Genomic DNA, 23723 nt, shown 5'->3' with positions numbered 1-23723 from the left:
GCCATGGTGACCGCTTCCGGCCAAAATAACGAATGATGGCGATTAGAACGGACTGTCATTGTATTTCCGGTCCTTAATATATATAAAATGTATTTCATTTACTAAAGTTGCCTGTTTGTCGATATTTTTTTCTGAGTATTAATTTTTATTCCATTAAATTTCATAACTAGATTGATCTCCTTACTATTTCTTCGTGTTAACCAAAATAGTAAAATTTACTGGCTACACTTTCAGAATTCTTTATACAACATGGATATCAGCCTACGTTGAATACATCACTTATTGATGACGAAAATTTACTTAAAACGGAATATACTGCCGACTTCCGAAGCGCAGAAGCGGCGCAACAAACTTCACCGCAGCCTCTTCTCTAGAGACGTCAATTGACAATACTTATGAGTATAGCCTAAAATCTCTCTATACAATTATCCTCATTGGATAAAAAAGCATTTTACATCCTACCCAATATGTCAATGATCTTCATAGTCGTATTCCTCATGGCTGAGGGTCGTGGTGACAACTTTCTTGGCATTATTAATGTTAATACTAAAGTTAATAATAAACAACCAGTGTGCAGGTTTCCTCACGATGTTTTTCTTCACCGGAAGCAAGTGGTGGTCAATGAAAACTACTATATATGAGTCAGATTTGTATACAAACTCATATGACACGAGTAGGATTCGAACCAGGGACCTTTTGATCCACAAGCGGGCGTCTTATCCATTACACCAACACCGCTTCAATATGTCAATAAACACGTTGCAATTGAACCGTCAAAAAAAAATGTTTTCCTTCACCGGAATAAAACACTATATTTGAAGCAGTACATCTGTCAATAACGTTTAATTATAAACAAATCAAATTATGTAATTAACCTATATTTAGTGTGTCTAATTTCACCAACTACATCAAGACTTTTTAAAATAACATTGTAACTTTCTTTATATATTTCTCATGTAATAATTTCTATAGAACAGGGCATAGTAAGTGACGGTTCACGTTAGCCAGGCCGCCTTATCTGATAAAGGGATGTATGAGGCCAGGGCGCGCTGCAAGGGTGGGCTCGCATAATGGACTACAGCCGACGCGCGGCTTTATTTGCGTGATCTTTTACCGACGTTCTTGAATATATTTTTCTTATTTGTGTTTTAAATCCTTTCTTGCTTATATAAACCTATAGATAATATATATACTTAACATCTTCATAACTCTATTGCAACTATTATATATATATGGGTAGAAATATGTACATTTGTTCCGTACATGTTTAATCATATATTACGGACGTTAACCGACGCCAAAGTAAAGGAACAGAAAGAAAAATTAAACAGACTTAAATATTTCAAAGACCGTGAAATAAAACCAATAAGCTTAGACCAAAAGAGAGAAAAAGGTTCATTCATTCTCTCATGTTTTTGAGCCAAGACATCTTGCTGTCCGGTAAACTTTCCCTTCATCACTACATAGTATAAAATAAAGTCGCTTCCTGCTATCTGTATGTCCCAATGTATGGTTTTTTAATTGAGTGATTTAAGAGGAAGGTTTAGGTTTATCATGATAGCCGAGCGAAACCGGGATGGGCCGCTTGTTATACATAATTTTAAGATGGTTCAGAGAGATTTTTCTTTTTTTAATGGTGGAATGAAGCTCCACCCATTTTGTCTATACACCTCAGAACATTGGTAATGCGGTCCGACCAACTTGTCTGTTGTATGTGGCCACACTCGAAGTGAAGGTCTTTCATTATGTAATGGATGAGTGACTCGGCAAGCTGACCTGACTGGGATATGCATCCATTACTAATATTAATCAGGCCTGGGTATTTCTCACAGTGTTTCGACCGTTACGGCCGCGCTGTCATTACAATTTTTGAATAATTTTGACGACCTCGGTGGCGCAGTGGTAAAGTGCTTGCCTCTGAACCGAGAGGTCCCGGGTTCAATCCCCGGTCGGATCATGATGGAAAATGATATTTTTCTTATTGGCCCGGATTTTGGATGTTTATCTATATATGTATATGTTATAAAATATAGTATCGTTGAGTTAGTATCCCATGACACAAGTCTAGAACTTACTTTGAGGCTAGCTCAATCTGTGTGATTTGTCCTAAAATATTTATTTATTTATTTAATTAGTTTAACTCTTCATAGTCGTATTCTTCATGGCTGAGGGTCGTGGTCATTACGTGTGTTTACACGTAACAAATTTCTTGGCATTATTAATTGGAGTGGTTTGCCATTGCCTTCTCCATTTCACACACAATAATCACGATGTTTCCCTTCACCTTCCTAGTTTAACCATTTGAGTTAAAAAAATCAATTATTGATTTAAGAAATGATTCCTTCCGCAAGGAAATTGACGGATCGTAATGACAGCGGTCGAAACGCTCTGAGAACCAACCGCCTGTATAATTTTCTATATAGATATTCAAAAAGAGATATGAATTTTATCGTAGAAGGTCACAGCACCGAATCGGCGTGATGCGACATTCGCTGAAAAGTGAGCTTTAGAACGACCTCTGTACATACGAGTATACTTTAAATACATTGTCAAAAAAATTGGGAACTGCTCGCTGTCAGCTCTCGTCTTATCGATATTGCTCACCTATCACTATACACCTAGTCAAATATTATTTTCAAGAGATGCTTAGACTTATATTGTATCCAGTTCTGTCTGTCCATGTCAGTATTAAACACCTCAATGGTGAATGAAAAAATGCGACTAACTACCACCAGATGACCTCCAAAGTATTTGACCCCCTTTCACTAAAACGGGGTTCGTACCCTGCCATTACATTTGACGCACATCCGGCAAGCCTTCGTTGGAAGGACGAAGCAAGGCCATAATTTGCATAATTATTAAGTATACTTAAATTATACTTTTGTTACACATTTTCAGTGTTATACAATGGTGATATGTTTCAATTTTAGACATTCTATGGTGGTAATAAATCGTTTTCTGCATGTGTTTGTATTGCGCCATCATTATGTTATCGTTACTAATGAAATAAGGGATAGAAGACAATGAGTCAATATGTTCAGCTCCCGCCCTAGAATACGACCACGCCACATCACCAAAGGGATAGCTCTTAACTCTTTATTCGCATAGTCTGGGATTTTCAAGGTATCAGATTCTTCAAATTTTATATTCTCAGAGGCAAAGAGAATTTTCATTTCAAAAGCAGGTAGGGGACAGATAGACAATACTCCATGACCAATAAGCATGTAGTATTAAAGTGAAATGCTAAAATATGTATTATAATCGGGTTAACAATAAGAACAAATTGTAATTAAATTTTGTTAAGAAGACATTTATGACGACCTCGGTGGCGCAGTGGTAAAGTGCTTGCCTCTGAACCAAGAGTTCCCGGGTTCGATCCCCGGTCAGGTCATGATGGAAAATTATATTTTTCTGATTGGCCCGGGTCTTTATCCGAATGTTTATCTATATATGTGTTTGTTATAAAATATAGTACCGTTGAATTAGTATAACATAACACAAGTCTCGAACTTACTTTGGGGCTAGCTCAATCTGTGTGATTTGTCCTAATATATTTATGTATTTATTTGTTAAGGAAAAAATATCGATTTAGAGTTTGGCCCAGACAAAACGGGTTGTTAGCAACAGACAAAACGGAGTTGCAAAACGTCTTACAAGTTGATTTGGGAGCGAAAACAGAACATACTAAGTGCCAGCTGCGGCTCTTCCAGGTCCTATAGTAAGGGTCAATTAAGGTAAAGTAAATGAACTGGTATATTTTTTCTCATAGGCGATAGGCTAGCAACTTATCACAATTTTTAATTTCAACATACACCAAACATATCCTTTGTACTTCGCAACTCTTGGCTCTGTCAACCTCATAAAGGATAAAGACGTGGTACTGTATCTGTATCTATATTAGATATAGATACAGATATGATATACGAGAGGAGATATCTATACTAATCATTTTTAACACTGAAATATAATATTGTCTCGTCGTCTGAGATATAAATTTCCATTCTAATAACAATTCAATAAATGTAGCAATATTTTAAATAGTGAACAACACTTTTCCCTTTTAGTTCTTAAGGAGCCGCCTCGTCATGTTTACCCTTGTTATAGCACGTGGGCGCGTGCGCGTTAATGTATGCCGCAGTAGCAGCCCGTAGAAGACAAACGTCGGAAGCGCCACCTGGCGGCGCGACTAAAACCACGTGTGACCACGGGTAGGGTTGCCGACCATGGCAATTTTCTTTGCGGAAACGGGAATATTCCTCTTTTTTAATACTGAGGAAACATGAGACTCACGTGATGGAAAGTGATCACCGCAGCCTATCGATGCTGTTGCAGACCGTGGTTTCGTGGCATATTTTGAACGATCCTGGCATAATCAAAACAAAATCGTGTTTATTTTTGAATTTAAATTGCACCGATACGCTCTGTAGAAACTTGAACGTACAAGCCTATTACTAATATAAACATGACCTTTGAATTTTGGCAACTTTCGATTCTGTTTACCGCCGATGGAATAAAAACGTTATAATGTACATAAATAATAAAATATATTTATAGGAATAATGTCATGGAAATTATGATAAATTAAGAAACATATATTTTTTTAAGAATTTTGAAATCGTCTTACTTCTTTTCGTCTTAAGTACACGGGGAGGATGCAGATTCTTTGTGATCTACTACAACAAAAGACAAAACAACTAATGAAATGTATTCTCAACTCGAGGTTTTTATTACGGAGACCAATTTACGTATGTGGTGACCCTATCCGATGGCCGAGCCGGCCGCCGGCCACACTGATCGTTAGTCCGCCGCGCCGGCCGCCCCTCTCGCCCGTAATCAAATCAACCATTATTCGTATTTACGTGGTCTTAGCCGCTGAATATACCTGCTGGTCTCAATCCGCCATGTGACAAAATGCCACCAGTACAATTACCGTCAGAAGACTCGACTGCCTTCACCATACTCAATCATGAGGAAGAGAAAGTTGAAAACACCGAGAGCGCGCTACCGAAAAACGTCAATGTTGTGAAACCTTTGCAAAGAGACGAAGAAATCAAAGGAGACACAATGGACAGCCCATCGGGCCCTCAGACTATACTAGACCCCAAATTTTCGAGAGCTCTCGACTTCAAACTCAGGAGGTTAAAAGAAAAAGAAATACTCCAAGCTAATTTACGTCGACCTATTCGATATAAACCAAGAAACGGGCTCTTAGCAGCGTCCAATCCTAACATTAGTTCTAAAGATAATACCTCACCTAGCAAACTAATTAGCCAGTCACATCCTAGGATAGATAATTTAGCGCCAGATGTGGATAAGTTGAAGGTGTCTCCGAAGATGGACAAGTCTCCTTCGCCGGGGCGGAAAAGTCGTGTGCGAAAAATTTCCGGTTCGAATGATGGTGAGAAGCCTCGGTTTGTTACTACCGTGAAGACTGGCCAGTTTCTGTTGCCTCCTCCTGAAGTGGCTTGTCTGTTGGGCTTGGAGACGTTATACCCGCCACAGGAGAGAGATAAAATAGTGTATTCTTACGCGAGTAAACCAAAAGCGGTCAATGCCCGGACGAGGCGGTCTGTTCAAGAGAAGAAGGAGAATAAAGAGAACATTCCCAACGGTGGGATAGTGAGTGGGCCTCCGAAGATACACGTGGGACAGGTGTTTGGGGGCGTCAGGGCGCTGGTGGCTGGCGTGATGGGCATACGGCATATTAATGAAAAACCGATCAGGTAGATAATATTTTCATATCATATAGATAGATAACAGTTTCTAAAATATAGAAAACTAGCTAGAAGGATAATTACAGAATATTATTGCATGGTTAGAATTCTTCTTTAGAGTCGTATTCCTCATGGCTGAGGGTCGTATTCATTACGTGGAATGAAACACACACAACAACTTTCTTGGCATTAGTAATGGAATGGTTTGCCATTGCCTTCTCCATTTCACACACAAATTAATAATCAACCAGTGTGCAGGTTTCCACACGATGTTTTCCTTCACCGGAGGTACGGTTGGAACACTTTCATCGAAATCAGTATATTTTCATTATCTATTTTGGCCAGATACGCGACTCGAGCGCATATTCATTTAACTAACATGTAGCAAGAAGATTGGTTGGCGCCATTTCTAAATAATATTGTAATTGAGTGACGATTTCCAATTTTCATTCGGCGTGTTCCACCAACTTTATGATACTCATGTTGGAACACTTCGCTCTGTTTTTCTATACATGCATGTCGGTACAAGCGTACTTATTGCATTTTTTGCATTCATAATAAGTATGAAGGCTCTATTTACCCTAGTTTTGATTGTTATTATCAAGAATTTTTACAATTCATGATAATAAAAACCAATATGTATTTTTTATCTACACATATTTGAGTTTATCATACTGAATAAATTCCGATAATGTAATAAATTCACCGTGGTTATATCATGGCTTTCGAAATTTGATAGATTTTCCACAAATTATCAGGTTTTGCAGGGAGCACATTACTGACAAAGGTATGTTATTACGTAATTTACTAATTACATCGTATTTTTATACCGTATAAGAATTTTACTTATACCTGTGAAAAAATAGAATGAAATAAAGTTTATTTGTAAAAACACATACTGTACAATATAGGAAAAATAGAAAAGTTATAGTACATATCTAAACCGGAATACTCGTTACTTTAATCAGCTATTTGTCACTTAAGTTTTAATCAAGTTAATGGAGAATAGTTCCTTGAGACCAAAATTTCTCTCTCAATTACTTAACTCAATTATATAACCATAACTTTCACAAAAACATTTTCAAACAACAGAACTACATATTGTGCAGACTCCAAAAAATTTTGAGGTAGTAACGAAGTATTAGAATAATTATGAGTATTCATAGTATTCAAATAGCTTTATACTGTTGTAAACAGCTTAAAACATGAGTTTACAGGTGTAAAATGTGGTGTTAAAAATAAAAAATAATTAAAAATAAAAACAATTCGTTTCACCTGTTATGGATATATGCAAATTTGAATGGAGAGAATATCACTCCTCAAAAAGGGACGCTGTTTTGGATTAAATAAATAAATATATTAGGACAAATCACACAGATTGAGCTAGCCACAAAGTAAGTTCGAGACTTGTGTTACGGGATACTAACTCAACGATACTATATTTTACAACAAATACATATATAGATGAACATCCAAGACCCGGAGGCCAATCAGAAAAAAATCATTTTCCATCATGACCCGACCGGGGATCGAACCCGGGACCTCTCGGTTCAAAGGCAAGCACTTTACCACCGCGCCACCGAGGTCGTCAAATTTTCGAGGATTATGTTTAGAATTAATAAAAAATATAACTAACATAGCTAGAATTATTCCAAAGTACACGCCACTACATACACATATCTAAAAAACTTTTTAGTTATCATAAAGTACATAATTATATCCATAAAAATTTTCAACCAATCAGAAGTAAGAGTCTACGACTAGTAATATAAATAAAATTTAAAACGCACAGAAATCAGCAATAATAATATTGAAATAGGTTGTAAGTGTTGACGACCTCGTGGCAAGTGGGTCACCGCGGCGGCTGACCCCAATATGACGTCACGGACCGACCCACAGATGTACGTTCACGAGGGAACAGTAGTTTTTGTTTGTATCCTTTCCTTCCTTAAGTCATAACCCTCATTGCTGAGGCTCGTGGTCATTAAGCGGTATGAAACTCACACTACAACTTCTTGGCCATATTAATGAAGTGGTTTGCCATTGCTTTCTTCAATCCACACACTTTCTCCAGTTCAGACACTTGAATTATCGTCTAGTGCAGGTTTCCTCACGATGTTTTCCTTCTAGTGGTGGTCGAAGAGAAATATCTACTACTCCTGAGTCAGATTAGTGTACAAACTCGCGTATTTTTGTAATATAAGAAAACTATTTGGAGATTCTGTAACCTCCTCTAAAAAGTGCCTCATCTAAGGACTTCTTAGAGCACGTTCTGTAACCTCCTCTAAGAAATGGCTTGATGTTGTCAAGGAGAATATGCGTGCCGAGGGTCTGGCAATTATGAATGACTAGAGGCTCGCCCCGGCTTCGCTCGGGTAAAACCATAATAAAAAGTAGCCTATTTCACTCCTGAAGGTTTCAAACTTCATCAAAATCGACCTAGTAGTTTTTGAGTTTATCCTTACAAACAAAAATACAAATCTTTTCTCATTATAATATTAGTATGGATGAAGACCATACAAAGAAAAAAAACGATTTCTGGACTCCGACGCTTTATGTCTGGGAAGAAACCAGAAAAGTACTCGAATTAAAAAGAGAGAAAGACGGCACGAATTTAAAAATTAACGATGAAAATTAAACTTGTGGTAAAATATTAATAAATAATTGATAAACGATCGGAGGGACATCTGTCGGCTCTCAAGGGAATGAGAACTTACAATTCAGGGTGGCTTAAATTTTAAACCGACCTACAGAAATAATTATTATCTTCTATCTGATGTATAACTATAGAGGCTGCCCGCGACATCTTCAGCGTTTTTTTTTTTTCGGTATAAGGTAGCTTAAGTTACTTTTGAAGGTCTACCCGTCTCTGTCTATGTCCCAAATATCATCATAATCGTTCGTTTTTTGAATTTAATTGTTACAAACAAAAATACTAATCGTTTCTTTTTATAATATTAGTATGAATGTGGATGTCTCATATGGATATTTATTTTAAAAAATATTATTGGAGCGGTCCTTCCAGACTTCGCTTAGGTAAAAGCTTAATGTAAAAAGTAACCTTTTCTTGTGTATTTGTCCTTTATTTTCATGGTCTACTGTATCATAAATGTATATTGTGTGTCTTCGATATAAATAAACAGTTTATCTATCTTATCTGTGTTCTTATATGCCAAATTTCATAAAAATTGATCCAGTAATTTTTTAGTTCATTTATTACAAACATAAATACAAATATTTTCTTTTTATAATGTTAGTACGGATTTGATAGAAATATTTTTTTTGTCATGAAATTTTACGTTTACCAACATTTATTTTATGAATAAAATTTATGCTTGGAACGTCGGCTACGGTGCTACGAGCTCGTAGCCGTAGCCTTGATAAGTCCGTGCTACGCGATCGTAGGCCGTAGCGGTCGTAGCAGGGTGCTACGAAAACATTGTTTTATCGGCGTCCTAATTATTATGCGTAAACGAATTTTACCACGATTTTTGTTTGTTGCCCGTTTTCTATTTTGCTTTTCTAGTATTAATTCCTCAGGAAGCGGGAAAAAAAACTAGATTATTAAATTCGCGAGCTAAATCTAGTTTGCAAATAAATTATGACACACACCATAGAAAATATAAATCAGTAACATAACATTTTAAATGGCGATGTCTTAAATTTAAACACTTTGCAAACAATTTAAACCCTTCCATTTTTAAATGTCAAATGATGATTCATTGTTCTAACGTCCTAAAACTATTTACGTTACCAGAATTGACTCACGTCACCTCTGAGGAGTTCAGAGATTACTGTGCGGACATAATTTTTCGTCAAGCGTCGAATGAAACGTAATCTCTTTGACGACAAAAATGTCAATTTAGTAAACAAAACCTTATTTGTTTCAGCGGCAGCATCGCGACGTCGCAGTACACCAACATGATGCACGATAAGCGCGTCGTGCGCGGGAGCACGTTCGCTGCACATCCACAGGCCGGGGTTAGTACTCTCTCTCTTTCTCATATAAGCGTTTGCCATGTTGCATACTCAGAGCGTCGAATCCCATGATCCGGTTATGTTATCCTAGTGTGTTATTAGTACTAGCCAGCTTTGCTCGGGTAAAACAATAATAAATTATAGGGATCCCTTTTTTTTTCGCGTACATATTTTATCCTCATTTTATTCACATAACGGGTTAGGCACATATTTTTTTGACACAACAATATTTTGACAAAATTGTTTTTTGGCATACCTTTTCAATAAGCATAATTATAGTTTAGGCTAATGTATTTTATACATATTTTGATTTGCATAAAGCTATAGTGTAGCAGTAGGTTAGGGTGTGGCGGGGTGGTCCTTGGGCAACCTATATGCCTTAAAATTATGCTTATGGTAAAATGTGCCTAAAACATTATAGCCAAATTAATATTGTGCGTAACTATTATTATGATAAGAAAAAGTATACGATGTTAGATTATGACATAAAATTGGATTGCATAAAAATAGGGAACCTAAATTGTACAACTGAGCCTTCCCCTAAATCATTACTATCTCTAAACTCAAATCTCAAAATCCGCATTAAAAGTCGTTGCGTAGTTTTAAAGATAGGGATAGACAGATAGCGGGATTTTAAAGTTAGGGACACTATGTAGCGGTTTTTCAAAGCTACAAACTACCGACCACTGATGAGAAGAAATGCCGGCAGAACCTCATTTAAGCCCTGTTTGTATACTATCATGCAAGAATTTTTATTGATCTCGTAAATTCGCTTTGTATTAGTGATATAAAGCGATATATAGCGTGTTAATATTATCGTCAATATGTCCGTCACATTCGGTGTGTTATGTGGGTGGTACAGTCAACAGCACATCAAGTTACCCTGCATTAACCTTTATGGCGCGGTGATAGTGGCGAGTTTGCTATGAATTTGGATAGGTTGATGTGCCGTTGACTGTACACGAATAACTTTAATGGTGGTAATCGAGCTAACAAGGTTAATGTTCCAGGCTAGACGACCTGACACGATTCTGCTACAATTATTGTATGAATAAGAATACCTGTTTCATCATTTTCTGATAAAATATCGTATTGTAATCTAAACTAACTTATGAATAAATAACAATTTTAACGCTATCAGTATAATATGTTACATTTAGGCTATCTGATACTTTATCACAAAGCGCTGAAATGAACCTTTTTGTTGTAAATGTTAAGTGCCAAAGTAAATGAGTTTTTAAATTGCATCTCTCTTTCTCTCACCTGAGCATATTCCATGTTCCTTCCACAACCATAGAGTGTCGAAGTCCAGGATCCGTCTGGCCACTTTACTAAACCGCGTATCGAGTGGTATTTGTGAAGTAAATCATCGTGAGGAATCTTGCTCATTATAAATAAAATGCCACTAGATGGCGGTAGTGGTAAAAGTCATGTCAAAACTTTGGCCAATCTGATACCAGTGCTATGTAAACTTGAAAAAGAAGGCTAATAAAACGATAACCATAACTGGAACGTGGTAATTAGTAAGTATAGTACTTACATAAGAGTTCAATGAAAAAAAAATCGATCGATATGACAGCGTTGACTGACATAGTAAAGCCACGGATGCGCTTTGAATGCACACTATTTTTAAAACTATCCAATTGTTTTAATTTTTGATGAGTTACCAACAATCTTTATATACAGAACTAGCTGATTTCGGTATAAAAAGCAGGTTTCTTAGTTGTACTTCAGTTTCAGATGTGTACCAAAAATCAAAATCAGTCCAATAGATTTTAGGTATAATAAATTAAATATATTGGTAACGCTCCATGGTCTAAGCAATGAGCTTGTATCGCGGGTCCGATGGACACAGGTATGGACAAAACACACCACGTGTTAAAAAAACACTTATGCAAATCTTCTTAGAAAATAAATAATTCACATATTTTAGTGAAAACTTCTTTAGGGGAGTTGTGCACTTTTTGTGATGGGTAAAAAATGTTAAACTCGCGTCAGAATGAAAATTCGTAAGACGACAAAAATTCACAACATTAATATTCAAATTTTCACTTCTGCCGGCACTCCCGGAGTACAATTCTATTTTTTTTCTGTCTATCCTGAGTAGTTTTTATAAATTGGTATTCTACAAACTAAGGTTCTCAATAAATCAAACAGGTCTTTATCTATAAGCATATTAAATAAATATTGCGAAAAAAATGACCAGTAGTTTGTAGCTTGTGAGAAATAATTATTTAATATAAAAATGGACGTGAAAAAGTGCCTGTGAAGGTTTAATTTCTGAATAAATTATTTGAATTTGACCTCAAATCAAACGCCTTCAAACACCACGAAGGAAAATGGCCTAATTGCATTTCAACTAAATCGTATTACTATTACGTTCAATTGGCCATTCATATCTAAGCAAATTGCTCTGGATACAAAAAGTTCAACTGGGTTTCTTACTGAAAACTACATAAATTTGAACCATAACTCCATATAAATAAAGCTCAGATTTTAACCTACTTGCACGTGAAATTTCTGTGGCAATTTTGTAGAAATGCAAGCAATTTGTCTTTTTTTATTTACTTAAAAACCCGATGCTAAGTGTGTTTGAGAATGCAATTTAAATAATTTAACATATCGTAAGAAAATTGCTTGTACAGTGGTATACTTGACTTCGACGACCGCCGTGGCCTAATGGTCATCATGTCGGATGCTACACTGGAGGTCCCGGGTTCAAATCCCGGTCAGGTCAACATGAAAAATCATCTTTTTCAGATTGACCTGGATCTTGGATGTTTATCTATATATGTATAGAATATATTATTATATTATCGTTGAGTTAGTACCCTATAACACAAGTTTCTAACTTACTTTGGGGCTAACTCAATCTGTGTCAATTGTCCCTATATATCCCTATATATTTATTTATATTACTTATTTTGATTCCAGGGCGATGGCGCTGAAAGCCAAGCAGCGAGAGCAGCGCGCACGCGCAGACGAGCGCTGGCGCGCAAGGCTGCGGCCGCGCGTTTACGGCCCGGCACCCCCCCTCCTGCCCCGGGGAGGCGCCACCATCCTATACAGACTGAATACTACCTGGAGGAGGTGAGTATTTTTTATACTACTAAGCAAACAAAAAGACGTGCGGCAAACCTGATGGCACGTGGTTACCGCAACCAATGGCCGCCTGCAACACTACGGGTGCCACACGCGCGCGTTGTTGACTCTGAATGGACCCTTTCACGTTCTTTTACGATATTGTATTCCAATAAAAAACTTCCCAGAATTCCCTACAAGGAAACCCCTTTTACATGTTTCATAATAATATGTGTGATAGTGTTAGCTTCGTGATCAGCAGGATTTAGATGGCGAAATAAAAACTCAGGAATACTTTTGTTTTACTATAATGCGATACAAACTGAGACGTAGAGAGAGGGAATTACAGGCACAATTAGCTTATATATGAACTTAATAATAGCTAGCGCCATCTAGGACGAGAATAATTAACCAATTGTAGTAACATCCGTAGGTTTATCTTAAAGTATTACTAATATATATAATCGATATTTATTTTCTCCTTGTAGTCTATGCAATCTAAAGTCACTAGGTGGCGCCAGTGTGTTAACAGATAGACAGCAGAACTTGGCACTAAGAAAGAAAGAGCGCTAGAAGCATTTGTAGCTATATTGATAAATTTCTTGATACATTAAAAACTAATAAATGTCATTCTGATGAGTTCATCACACATCACATAAATTTACTGCAGATTTCATTTCATATAAAAACATTAAACATAAGTAGTATTTATAATAATACTTAGTTGGATAAAACTACTTGAAAATCATATATTAACATCTTCTTAACGTCTGAAAGGTGTTTAGTATGTAAATATTCGATGCTGCTTTCGATATTTCTAAAAATGATTTCCCTTTTAGCTATTCGACAAAGGCCAAGAGATGGAAGTGGGCGTTCAGACGGACCTGTTCGTGGACCGTCCCTCCACCCCCATCTACGTGCCCGCCAAGACCGGCGCCGATGCGCACACGCAGATATATCCAGGAGATGTGAGTGCCCAACCTTCCCAAACTACAAAACACAAGGACTTACGTACGTTCATTCGTCGTTCGGTTTGAATTCGACAATAGTGTGTAGCCGGCATAATGCAATATGTGACGATCTCCAAGTCCTAACCAAATAGCAGGGTCTGGGTTCGATTCCCAGTGCTAACAAATATTTGTACTTGTAATCACAGATCGAGTTTGCAAGGTCAATTACGAGTACTTTCTATCCCGCTTGTTTGATCTAAAATTTTTTTGATATTACAAAGACTGCCAATTTTGCATTATGAGAGGAATTTGCGCAGAAGAGCCACGTCATTGATGGGAAAGAAGCATCACTTTGATTTTGCACTAACATTAGTTTACTTCAGGTTTTTTGTTTGATGGCCACTTTAGCTTAATGATCATCATGATGGCTGCTCCACAAGTCATGTCAGTCTGGTCAAGTCAAGAAGGATATTATCTTTTTCAGAGTGATATGTATCTTGGATTTTTATTAACTCAACAATAGTATCGTTAATTGAGTACCCATTGTTATGGGTACTAATGTCTCGAACTTACTGTGGGCCCAACTCATTTGTCCATATATGTTATTTATTTATTTAGCTGTTCGACTTCGACCTGGAAGTGCAACCAATCCTGGAGGTCCTTATCGGGAAGACGACAGAGCAATCGTTAGCCGAGGTGGCCCAGGAGGAGGAGTTGGCGACGTTGAGAGAGCAACAGAGGCGGTACTGCGAGCTGAGAGACGCCGAGCTGGCTGAGAGGCAGCGGCTGGCTGCGCAGGATCTCCGGTTGCACCAGGAGAAGGTAATGCCAGTTATTTCACTGAACTTGACAGCTCTCAAGATTATAATGCCAACTAATATTATAATAGTAAGTTTGTTTGTTACTTCTTCACGCATAATTTACTGGACCGATTGTTATGAAATTTGGTACACCTGAAGAATATAACCTGGATTAACACATAGGGTACTTTTTATCTCGAAATTCCTCTCACGGGAGCGAAACCCCGGGGCGCAGCAAGTAATCAATAAATGTAACGAAACTGCAAGTTCAATAAACATATTACCATTGCTGCGTGGTAGACCATAGTTTATTTTCTTGAACATCATTTTCAACATTTGTACATTAAATATTGTGAAGTCAGCCGCACTCAAATATAATCCTCTCGGATCTCTATTCTATGCAGTGTTAATAGGCACGAATTTGTAATGAATTTGGATAGCTTGATGTGCTGTTGACTGTTACTTTGATTCAATAACATATTCTAAATCATGTCCTTTAACTATATTCCCTGATAACTTCCTTGTTATTTGCACAGGTCGGGAATCAACATTGTCTTTTTTTCCCTTTATATTTGTCTTCTCCATAAGTAATAACCATGAGTAATTTTTAGGAGCGCCGCGTGGCCGAGGCCAGGATAGCACAGATAGCGGCGACGGAGGCCCGCGAGCGCGCCGCTGCGGCGGTCCTGGTGCAAGGCTACGTGGCCGAGCTGCTGCCTTCCGTGCTGGCTGGCCTGAGAGACCAGGGATACCTGCTCGAGCGCGTCGAGAGAGGTAAGGACCTACAAACATTATTTTAAATATCTTTGAAGGAATTTGAAAGATTGTTTATTTAAAGATTGTTTGTTTCTTAGGTAAATCCTTTCTTCCTCCTAGTCCTCTGTCGTGTCTGTCAGTCTGTATGTTCGCGACGAACTCAATAACTACTGCACGGATTTTCATGTGGTGATTCCTGAGGAAAGTTTATCTGTATAATTTTGCGTCAGCTGATGGCCTGAAAAGGGAAAGTTAAATATATATATTTAAAGTTAATTATATATATGAGAATCGAGCTGACCAGTGCCCTTTGGTAGCTGACTGCCATCGCGAGAGCTAGTGTCCCTACTATGTCCCTGCTTCGTCTTCGTTTCGTATCTATTTTGTAAGATTATTCATAATATTCTGTTCGAAATGTAGACAACAACTATTGTATTTTGCAGGAGTAGACGAGGAGTTCATGCCGTGGCTGATGAAGGAGGTATCAAATGAGGTGGAATCACTCATCACCAGCCGCGATGTTCTCACAGGTTTGTCCCCACAAATAATATAATACCTTCTTCCGAAAGCTTTCTATAAGTCAATAGAGTTCAGAGGTTATAATTTTCACGTATTATTCGTATACACCAAGTTTTTATTTGCAATATAAAGGTTGAAAAAGAACATTTTTAACTTGTTTATAGTATGCATCCCGTAGCCTGTCGCGAGAAGCTTCGTGATAAGTGTGGGCGAAGCAATTTATAATAACAAATTTAGTAATTTACAATTTTCTTTTTAAAATATTTAACTAATTGTTTAGATATTGTAAATGAGAGACCGTATAAGCGCTGTCGCTTTGACCGAGGCTTTTGCATTCGCGCTTGGTGAATGGTTCAAAGGGTGTCCAATCCATGTTTGTTCAGAGAGAAAATGCGGCCAGTGTGATGGAAACCTTCAAACTTGGTACTATCCAGGCTGGTATTTATGACAAATTTGTAATTAAATGATGAAATTTTAATTGCCAAGTGTAATCTACCTGCAGAAATCGTGCGGGACGTGATAGAGGCGAGGTCGGAGCTGTACCGTGCAGCAGGCGAGCGGGAAGCTGAGTACGTTGAACCCGAAGAACCCCCCACCCCGCCCTCGGTCTACGGGGAGGGAGAGGAGGAACGTAAGTACCTTCATACATCTTCTTCGTAATCGTATCGTCAAGTCTCGGCCACCAGTAGCTGTGGATGTACGCCAGCTACCGGCACATGTCACTGTAACTGCGTGTCAGTGTTAGAACATGTCAGCTACGGCTTGCGACCTATTTGCATGTGTATCTACGCCCTAATTTAATAGAGATCTATTATTTATTCACAAATGTATGTACTTAGACAACATGATAGTGTAAAAATTAAACTTACAAATAGAAATCTTAATACAAAGTTACTATGGTAGGTATAGAAATTTCTTTCTAGACGCACGAATCAAGAATCAAAAAGAGTAATAAAGAAGCATAGGCGAATACTAAGAAAAAAAAACCCCTATACTATACATTAAAATCAATAAAATGTATATTATACAAACTACCTACCTATAAATATATATTGTTTTTGTTATTTTACTTTCAATACGTATTAAATTGAATATAGATTAATGCAACCACTACGTCACTCGGAGTGAGCGTCAGGACGGCAAGTGTCACTGGCACTTGCGGCAACCTGTCCGCGGTCGCCGGGTGTGCGCCGCCGGCCCTAATATTTTCATTGGCGAATCAATTCGAGCCACCTCGCCACGTGCGGCCGCGCATTCGATACGCGCAAATTATATACGTCACAGATGAAGCACTATTTTTTCAACTACAGCATAACCTTAACCATTGCCGAATCGTATCCCCCAATCGTGCTTATAACTTCAGTTGGATCGCAATCGAATCTCGACCGTTCCAGCATTTTGGTGACAAATTTCTCCAAGAAACTGGTTGTTATGTCAACGGTCAGATTTGATTAAAGAATCTTTCAAAATTATTTTCGCCATACTGAAACTGTAAAAAAGGAGCGGAACGTTCGAGGTTGTGTTACAATCCAGCTGAAATTATTAGCGCGTTCGGGGTGCTGTTAAAGCCTGGTTTGCAGGCTTTATCATGAGGTAACTATATAAATAAAGTTTTGGGGAATTCGAAGCTGACAGACAGCGAAAACAAGCAATTTCAATAGTTTTGACACTTTACTTACTTATAATATAGCAAAACAAAATGTCTATTCAATTGTCCGGTAAAGGAAAACATCGTGAGGAAACCTGCACACTGGTTGATTATTAACTTGTGTGTGAAATGGAGAAGGCAATGGCAAACCACTCCATTACTAATGCCAAGAAAGTTGTTGTGTGTGTTTAATTCCACGTAATGACCACGACCCTCAGCCATGAGGAATACAACTATGAAGAATTAAATTGTCAAACACAATTTTCTCTATGCATAAACAGATTGAGATTCATATTTATTTACTGCAAATCACAAATTCGAAATTGTTACATAGATTAATAAATAAATAAATAATAAATAAATAAATATATTAGGACAAATCACACAGATTGAGCTAGCCCCAAAGTAAGTTTGCGACTTGTGTTATGGGATACTAACTCAACGATACTATATTTTATAACAAATACATATATAGATAAACATCCAAGACCCGGGACAGTCAGAAAAAGATCATTTTCCATCATAACCCGACCGGGGATCGAACCCGGGACCTCTCGGTTCAGTGGCGAGAACTTTACCACAGCGCCACCGATTGAATACATTAAATCAAGAGTATTTTTATTAGTTTTATAGAACACGTCATGAGCGTCATTTCTGTGTCCTAAATATTTTACAACCACAGCCATTCGCCACAGACCTGATGAATGGTATCATTACAGTACAATGTGAGACGTATTAGACAAGTCTTACCCAAAATGCGACCCTTTGGAATTAAATCTAGAGATAAATATCGCGAAATAACAATGGTAACTCGCGCCATACGATTTTGAACTTTATTTCGTGGAAATTAGATGAATATGGATGTAGTCGGTCAAAGGGAGGGTATGGTTTTCGACCTCAGTCCCGAACAATTAAGATTGATTCGGTGTGATGACATTATAATGTGGTTTGGATGCGGGGCGTCGAAGTCAGGGTTGCCCAATGTGGGGCGGCAGGTATATGAAATTTTGAGAGTACAATATGGACATAAAATTATTTTACTTTAGTGCAACATGAATTGTGCACGTGGTTTATATATATATATATATATATAAGGTATAATATAAGTTAGACTTTGTACTTAGTTTCTTTCGTAAGTATTATCTTTTCACTGCTGTGTTGTGTACACAAATAAAGATCATATCATATTCAAATAATGCTGTCTTGGAAAGTAAAACTTCCTTACAAAAAAATCGCTTGTAGTAATGAAGTTCCAATAGGCATTAGGTATATAAATCTGATAGCGTCAATCATCTGGTATTTATCAAATATCAATATTAAATTACTACAACGCATAAAAAAAGTCATAATACGATAAAAGTTTCATGTAAAAGTGTAACTGTCAATTATCTCCAAAGTTTGAGAACCAATGACTCAAGAGTGTTGTTTTGTCGCGACTAATATTTTAAACGTTGTGGAGAGTTGGCACGTGCGCAGTCGCCGCTATTTTAAACAAATTCGAACCGACAATGCACTTGTGAGCAATATTATTGCACTTAAACACTTATTGTGTTGCGATTTTTTTGACACAGCGGCTCAGTGAATAATAAATTTTTGATTGGATTGGCTTAAAAATATTATTATTTATTTTATGGTAAAAGTACCTTTGACTGAAAAAACATGTTTTTTTTTTTATATTGAAAAATAATAATTTGGAAAAATATCTTTGTCGATTGTGTTGAAAACTAAAAATTCGATTTATCTATGCTAAGCCTAACAACTGATACATTTCGCTACCTATATAAACTTATATAATTACATGACTTTTTTTTTATTCTTATAGTTAGACTCGCTAATTAAGCTACAAAGACTAGATACATTATTTAGTCAGCACTATATTTATTAAAATAATATATTTTTGTATCTAATATAATATAGCAGAAGTAATTACACTGTATTGAGGGTGACCGGCAACACATTGCGGCGCGCGTGCGCGACACGTGTCGCCACACTTGTTGCGAACAGGTTGCCATGTTAATATTGCCCAATTTAGCCATATTTTAGTGGACAACATACCTTACTATTGAATACCAAAAGTTTTAAAAATCGTTAAGTAACGTGACATTTTTCTATTTAACATTTATGGTTGAAATTCACTCCGTCTAGATTAATAGAGCGGTTGATAGTCATATGGGGAGGATTTTATTGCCAACTTGTAGTAAATTCGGTAGAAAAACGAATTTTTGTGTCAAATATTTTATAATATTTTATAACTACTAGGGGCAATAATATAATGTAATAAACAGATCGCTTGATCATCAAATTCGCTTAATAAAAAAATAGAAATGTTAAAGTTTTGATCATTTGCACAATTCACCCCCGTGGCGAAATACAACACAACACAAATACAATATAACGTGGTTACTTTACTCTATAAGGAATAATCAACGCATGCGGCACAACAGAGTGAGACCACGTGTGTGATTGACTGTGTGATAGCGACCGCTGTATAATTAGGGTTGCCAGTTTTAGGTTTTGAGCAAATCCTATGCTTTATTTTTAGCAAATCATGTGCTTGGATTAAAATACGACAATTTTATGTCACTATTATTTATTTTAGCATTTACGTGCTTAACTATTGTTTGTTGTCGTTAAAGAATATTCATTATCTGTACTTGAAAAATCGTGACGTCATTGAATATAGTCATGGTCATACAAGGCCCATTTAAATTATTGTTTAAAACGTGAGAAAATTGTATCAAATTTGGACTTGTTGAAAATAATAGCCAGTTTGAAATATCAGAAATATCTATTCTGAAACATCATAAATTTCTAGTCTTTGCGGCAGGAGCTGTTGAAGCTGAATACAGTCATTGAAGTTATGCCACTATATCCTACTAAAATTATAAAAGATTGTGAGATTGTATGTGTGTATGTACGCAAAATCTACAAGACAGATTGTTATGAAATTTGAAATTTAGGTTTTTTAATGAAATAAGTTACACGGATAGAATACCTGGAATAGCACATAGGGTACTTTTACCCTGAAATTTCCTCGGGAGCGAAGCCCCGAGCGCAGCTAGTATATTATAAATACCTGATGTTCTTCTGCGGCACTGCTTTTACATTTTTGTCAAAAATCCATTACAAATGAACATTATCAATGTATTTTTCATATATACATATTTTCTTTATTATTGTTTTATATATTCTTATTATTCGAGTGACAGCCCTGTCCCAACCAGGGTCGGCAATCGTCCGAGTGGAGATGTTAATTCAATATCGGCGATAAGTTATCAGATCGCTGGATTAGTTCCCGCGGTGCCTGCTGGATTGTTTGGGTGACTTGACACGAGATCGGGTGCACCTGAAATTAGGCTACTACATATACCACATACTAGTTTACTTAACATATGACGTCGTGTAATTGTTAAGCCATGCAATTGTTAAATATGAAAAGAAAGGTCCCAGGTTCGAATCCCACTTGTGCCACGTGAGTTTTTATACCAATCTGTCTCATGTAGTTTTCATCGACTACCACTTGTTTCCGTTAAAGGAAATCATCGTGAGGAAACCTGCACTCTTACTGATTATCAATTTGACATTTTTTTTCTACAGAATTTTACTTTTTATGCGATTTTAGTTTCCGGTCTTGAGCAAATCAGAAATTCACATACGAAGGTTAATTTTATATTCTAGGGATACAATTAAAAATTATACAAATTATACATGCACTGTACAAAGATCAAGAAACTGTAATAAAAATAGGAGAGGATGAGTCAAAATCAATGAAGAAACAATATATTTTATTAGTTTCGCAGATGATATTGCAACTCTAGGTAACGCCAAACATGAAATAGAACCACTAATGCAATTAATGAACGTAAATTTTCAAGAATTAGGCTTCAAAATTAATACAGCAAAAACAAAAACTATGATAACATACAAAACAATAGCAGTTAAAGAACCAATACATATTAATGGAACACCTATAGAAAAGGTAGAAAAAAATAAATATGTAGGAAGTATTTTAAAAGATAACTCAAGAAATTCAACTGAACTAAATGCCAGAATCGCAATAGCCAAAAAAAAAGTTATAATACAAATAAGAAACTTTTTAACTCAAAAATATCAAATTCAATCAGAAAACGCTTAATTAAAATATAAATCTGGAGCATAGCATTATACGGATGCGAAACATGGACACTCACCAAAAAGGATACCGACAGATTAGCCGCTTTTGAAATGTGGTGCTGGAGAAGGATGGAAAAAACAAGCTGGACAGTGAGAAAAAGCAATGAGAAAATACTGGAAATAGTAAACGAACAAAGAAGACTACTCACAGAAATAGAAAATAGAAGGGGAAGAATAATTGGCCACTTGATACGACACGACGCCTTATTTAAACTATTTTTGAAGGAAAGTTGAAAGGAAGAAGAGGTCCAGGGAGACCGAGGAAGAGTCACGCGAGCAACTGAAAGAGAAGGCAGACGTTGTGTCGTATCGAGACCTTAAAAGCAAAGCCGAGGACTGAGAGGCGTGGCGTATACTCCACCGACCAGAGCATAGCTCTTAAATAAGAAGAAGGGCTACAATGTAATTTTAGGCGGCCTGAATGTAAGCCTGATACATATTATAAACAAAGTCCTCTGCCGCATCTGCCTGTCTGTGTGTTCGCGATAAACTAAAAAATGACCGCATCGATTTTAGCGGTTTTCACCAATCGATAGTGAGATTCCTGAGGTAGGTAAAATAAATAATACACGTAATATTATTTATTTACTTCTTTATCCGAGCGAAGCAGAACGGATCACTAGTATTATATAAATACTTAAATACGTTAATTTAACTGAAATCAGGAAGTTACTCACCCATTCGCCGAATGGTATTCGGCAACAAAATCTGTGCCTTAGGGTGAATTTGAACGTTAAAAAAACAAAATCCTAATTGCTTTTAATGAACGTGGTGGTAACTCCGGCAGAGTAAATATTTTAGCTGCACTTCCCTGACATTAGTAAAAGTGAGGATACAAACCATCTTAGCTGTTGGTGTTATGATCTTTAATCCAGGGCAATAAGATTCATTATCGTACGCATTGTGTAACAGATTTGCAGTTACATTGAGAGGATACAAGCTTAACTCGTGGTCATTACTACAATAGCAATAAAGTTCGCTTTTGCCCAGTATAATAGTACGCACTTGCAACTGCAAGTGTTCCTGTTACATGCAACCTGTGTCAGGCTGCGCGCGTCACACGATTGTTTGCAACACACGGGTGCATATTCGCACTTTCACGCCCGCGTGTTGTCCTACCATAGTGAATATATTGAATACGTACCTACGTCAAAGATTACTCGAAACACTCTAAAGATTTCTAAAGTAAAAAATTACATAGTTGTAAAAAAAAAACTAAAAAAGCGACGGAACATTTTAACAATCGTTTTTATTCACTGCAGAAAGAAAAAGGATGTATGGATGACAAAAAATATGAACTATTAAATGATTACTTATCGATAGTAGGGAGTTGAAAACCTGTATGAACCTGTAACGACAAATCTGTATGAAGTATTCTTTTTTAAATTCTGGACACACACAACTGAAAGGAAGTATTTTTTTTTGCATTGAAAAATTGTTTACATGGAACGGTTTCCGTGCAAAATTCTCCCAATATGTTTCCCTTCCGCGTTTCAACCTGCGCTTGCGGCGGTGTTTGCGCAGCTGCGCGGCACCCTCGGCCACTTTCTGTCGCCTCGCACAATACAATAATAATGTAAAGAGCTTAAACGTTACAATTCCGACCACTCCATAAAAATACAATTAACTGATCCGATGCTAAGGGTGAACGGATTTGGTTTGAATGTTTAAAAAATTAGGATTTTGAAAGATAAAAGGATTTTTTAATATGCTGCGTTAGTTATGTTTTTTTCTGCCTTTTCACGAAATTATAGACTCGTAAAAGGTACGGTACAATAAAGAAACATATTCTTTATATATTTATTGACTGATTGATCATATGTATATTTATCATAGCACAAACACAGAATTTTATTCTCCTCATATTCACAATGTCCTCTTCGGACATTTTAAAAAATGGTAAATTTTAGGTATAATTACTTATCTTCGCGTAAAATATATTATGCTTTATTTATTTAAAGTTTATATGTTTTTTGGTATTCAAAGTTTCTATAACCCCATGTGTTCAAAAAGGTAAATAAAACATACCCACCTTTTAAATAGATTTTACCTTAACATTATTTCCAAAGCGATACCAATGATGATGATTTAAGAAACAAAAAAT

The 23723-nt window shown here is 36.7% G+C and overlaps 1 protein-coding gene and 1 long non-coding RNA gene across 3 annotated transcripts in view; one reads left to right on the top strand and one right to left on the bottom strand.

Moving 5' to 3' along the window:
- Rsph3 (Radial spoke head protein 3) overlaps window positions 1-23723 on the top strand; it is a 30343-nt gene that overhangs the window by 4815 nt on the left and 1805 nt on the right. Inside the window, exons 1-8 of one of the 2 annotated variants that reach the window (XM_053747005.1) lie at window positions 4809-5723; window positions 9605-9695; window positions 12627-12782; window positions 13613-13741; window positions 14342-14545; window positions 15135-15297; window positions 15723-15809; window positions 16301-16429. In XM_053747005.1, the coding sequence (XP_053602980.1) occupies window positions 4912-5723; window positions 9605-9695; window positions 12627-12782; window positions 13613-13741; window positions 14342-14545; window positions 15135-15297; window positions 15723-15809; window positions 16301-16429 (1771 nt within the window). In that variant the 5' untranslated portion in view covers window positions 4809-4911. Of the gene's footprint in view, window positions 1-4808; window positions 5724-9604; window positions 9696-12626; window positions 12783-13612; window positions 13742-14341; window positions 14546-15134; window positions 15298-15722; window positions 15810-16300; window positions 16430-23723 lie in introns of those variants that run through there. The other variant, XM_053747006.2, reaches the window with a different exon arrangement.
- LOC128670963 (uncharacterized) lies at window positions 15169-17056 on the bottom strand. The gene is made up of 3 exons (XR_008404804.2): window positions 16838-17056; window positions 16295-16526; window positions 15169-15305 (listed from the first exon to the last, which is right to left on the bottom strand). It is a non-coding gene; the product is annotated as an uncharacterized LOC128670963 (long non-coding RNA).

Source organism: Plodia interpunctella, chromosome 6 (genome assembly GCF_027563975.2).
Source record: "Plodia interpunctella isolate USDA-ARS_2022_Savannah chromosome 6, ilPloInte3.2, whole genome shotgun sequence".
Lineage (NCBI taxonomy): Eukaryota > Metazoa > Arthropoda > Insecta > Lepidoptera > Pyralidae > Plodia > Plodia interpunctella.
Note: the sequence above shows the minus strand (reverse complement) of the source record. Positions and strands in the feature narration are given on the sequence as shown.